Source organism: Rhagoletis pomonella, unplaced genomic scaffold, assembly GCF_013731165.1.
Source record: "Rhagoletis pomonella isolate Grant_MI unplaced genomic scaffold, Rhpom_1.0 Rhpom_scaffold_01894, whole genome shotgun sequence".
Lineage (NCBI taxonomy): Eukaryota > Metazoa > Arthropoda > Insecta > Diptera > Tephritidae > Rhagoletis > Rhagoletis pomonella.
Genome location: NW_023460448.1, coordinates 31,144 through 33,684, shown reverse-complemented (window position 1 = coordinate 33,684; position 2,541 = coordinate 31,144). Strand labels below are relative to the sequence as shown.

The following is a 2,541-nucleotide window of genomic DNA, read 5'->3' as shown; positions in this document are numbered from 1 at the left end:
ATATTCCGTCGGCTCCTATACCACCCCGCTGGCGAAAGCAAAAGGCGCACTAGGTGTTGGCAGTTCGGGTAGCCTTCTGGTTACTCGACGTTTGGCTTTGTCCGCCGGAGGATGCAGCGTAAACTGTCGGCTAAAATAGCTCGCGCATCGCGCCGGGTCCGACGAAGCGTGGTTGCTGGAAGAGATTTCGACTCTGTCGTCACGTTTCCTCGGGTTGGACAGTAACCTCACGGTTGACCAAAGTTTGCTCACACCACCTTTAACCTCGATCTTCTGATGCTCTTCCCATTTATTCCGCTTGTGTAAGTTGCAAGTTTTAAGAGCTGGTTAACAAAGGAGTTGTTCTGGATTCATCACAATGGGCGCTTCATTTGGGCCTTAGTATGTTGGCTAATAAGATCCGAAACAGGTTCAAAATTTATAAGAAGTCTGGTTCTGAAGTTAAGCTTAAAAGGCATTGGAGCACTTTATAGAAATAAAAAACTTTAATCAATGTGTAGACGTAACTAGTTTTTATTTTACGAAGACATACTTTAATGAATTCAAATACAAGTTCGATTTAGTTTAATACTGCACTCCTTCATGTTTCTTCCTTTAGAACCCTGCATGGATTTTCGTTAGAGCACGCTTGCACTGAAAATTAAATGAAATATGGAAATTTATAAAAAATAAAATATCAAAGCAGATTAACAAAAGCATATGTACCTCCTATGATCCGGTAACCTCTCTCATCGGCAATGTAGTGAATCAAATTGTATTTGTTTCTCTGCGGATCCACCGGCACTGAGTAGTACCCAGTTTGCACATAAATAGTTCTCTGGCCAATATGCTTTTTCGTTACCTTTTTGTAATCAGTCAGCCCGTTACTGAGACGTAGCCTTTATCAGCAGGAAAGAGATGATTACAGTTTCGAGGACTAAAGTCAAATAAAAACCCAACACTTACTTATATTTCGTGATCCCTCTATCGGAGATGATTTGATAATTCTCCAGCACTTCGACATCTGCGCCACTAGGCCTGGGTGTCGTAGTCGTCGTCGTCGTCGTCGTCGTCGTCGTGGTAGGGCGCTGTGTTGTCAAAAATGGAGGTAAAGGATAGTGAGGATAGAGTGGCAACCCCTCCAAGGGGTTTTGTGGATAATATGGAGGTTTGGGATAAAATGGAGGATATTGAGGTGGTCGTGGGCGAGCTGTTGTGGGACGAGTAGTTGTTGGACGCGTCGCTGTTGGGCGCGTCGTACTTGGCCGAAGTGTTGGCTTTGTCACTGGATATGGAAGAGGGTAATATGCTGGATAGGATGTGGGTTTTATCGCTAGTGGTGGTGGTGATGGCGGAGGATATATTCCCACGGGAGGCCAAACTTCATATTCTTCATGCGAGTCGCGTGAATCCAGTTGGGGTAGAATAGTGACTTGATCCTCATAGAGTATAAAGTTGCCAGGAAAATGTTCCTTATTACCGGCATACAGAGGATTGGGCGACATTGCAGCTGGTGATGAGTGAGGTTGTTGTTGTTGTAAATTCACTGCATTTACCACACCTGTGTGGCCTTGTTGATATTTATGTGAGTCCACAACTCCACCGATTTGCTGCTGATAAAGTGGGCTAACGCTGTGACCCGAATTAGACCAAGGGGTCACCTGATTTCCGTTGGTTGGTAAGTAAATGATGTGCTGTACATTTGGCACTTCCGAGTGCGGCGCTATGTGCGCCGTTGTGGTGGCGCGAACACCCGCACTCAGCAACGTAGTCAGGATAATCAAATTTAGAAACATTTTTGCAGCGAAAAAAATTTAACTTTACTTTCTTTCTCGTTCGAATATTCGACCGCCACCTTTACACGACGCATGCGCTCTCGATAACTGTTGGCTGCTGAAAGTTCTTTGGCTACTTCGGTGTTGCAGTCTTTATACTCCACTCAGCAATCGAACTTCTTACCACTTCTTTATATACTCACACACTACAAATATATCTAACCATTCACATTGCAGTTAGCCAGCAGTCGCACATGTGTAAACATAAAAACAAATGTACAAATTTTGTTTACGATCCAAGCATATTGCGAATTCTTGTAGTTTTAAGTAGATGCACGCGTATGTATGTTTGTATTTGCAGGGCATTTCCTCCCCCCGAATTCAACAAAATTCAAATTAAATAAGATCATTTCCGTTAACCGGTTTTGGCACCGTTCATACGAATTCGGGATAGCAGGCAGCATGTCCTAAGCGACCCTTTTCACTGTACTTACATACATACCTACAAACAGACAGACAGACATTTGTTTGCATTTATTGGTTTCAATGTTTCTTTAATCTTTTACGAAACTCTTCGACATCATAAAATTTACAGTTGAAGGCTTTGTTGAATTTGGCAATTTCTTATTTGTTTGCTTATTTGATAAAATCGATTTCCAGTTAAAAATCAACTAATTTAAAAATGTCAAAATGAATTTAAGACCGTGGTAAGTATAAAGAGATAAGTTTGTATTTTAAGGAGGCTCGTAAACTGCTATTCAATGTTACGGTTACAGTTAGTCGATCG

General features: G+C 42.2%; 1 protein-coding gene across 1 annotated transcript; it reads right to left on the bottom strand.

The window, feature by feature from the left end:
* Positions 1-505: 505 nt before the first annotated feature.
* Positions 506-1,921, bottom strand: LOC118752833 (adhesive plaque matrix protein-like). The gene is made up of 3 exons (XM_036487690.1): positions 946-1,921; positions 706-878; positions 506-633 (listed from the first exon to the last, which is right to left on the bottom strand). Exons 1-3 carry the CDS (start codon positions 1,773-1,775, stop codon positions 581-583), a joined length of 1,056 nt encoding a protein of 351 aa, XP_036343583.1. The 5' UTR covers positions 1,776-1,921; the 3' UTR covers positions 506-580.
* Positions 1,922-2,541: the final 620 nt, after the last annotated feature.

Excerpts from the sequence above, each read along its gene's own strand:
- LOC118752833 (XM_036487690.1), bottom strand. The coding sequence starts at position 1,775 with ATGTTTCTAAATTTGATTATCCTGACTACGTTGCTGAGTGCGGGTGTT. Across the intron at positions 879-945 it reads AGAGGGATCACGAAATATAA|GCTACGTCTCAGTAACGGGC; the intron begins GTAAGTGTTGGG and ends CTGCTGATAAAG. Across the intron at positions 634-705 it reads AGGTTACCGGATCATAGGAG|TGCAAGCGTGCTCTAACGAA; the intron begins GTACATATGCTT and ends TTTAATTTTCAG.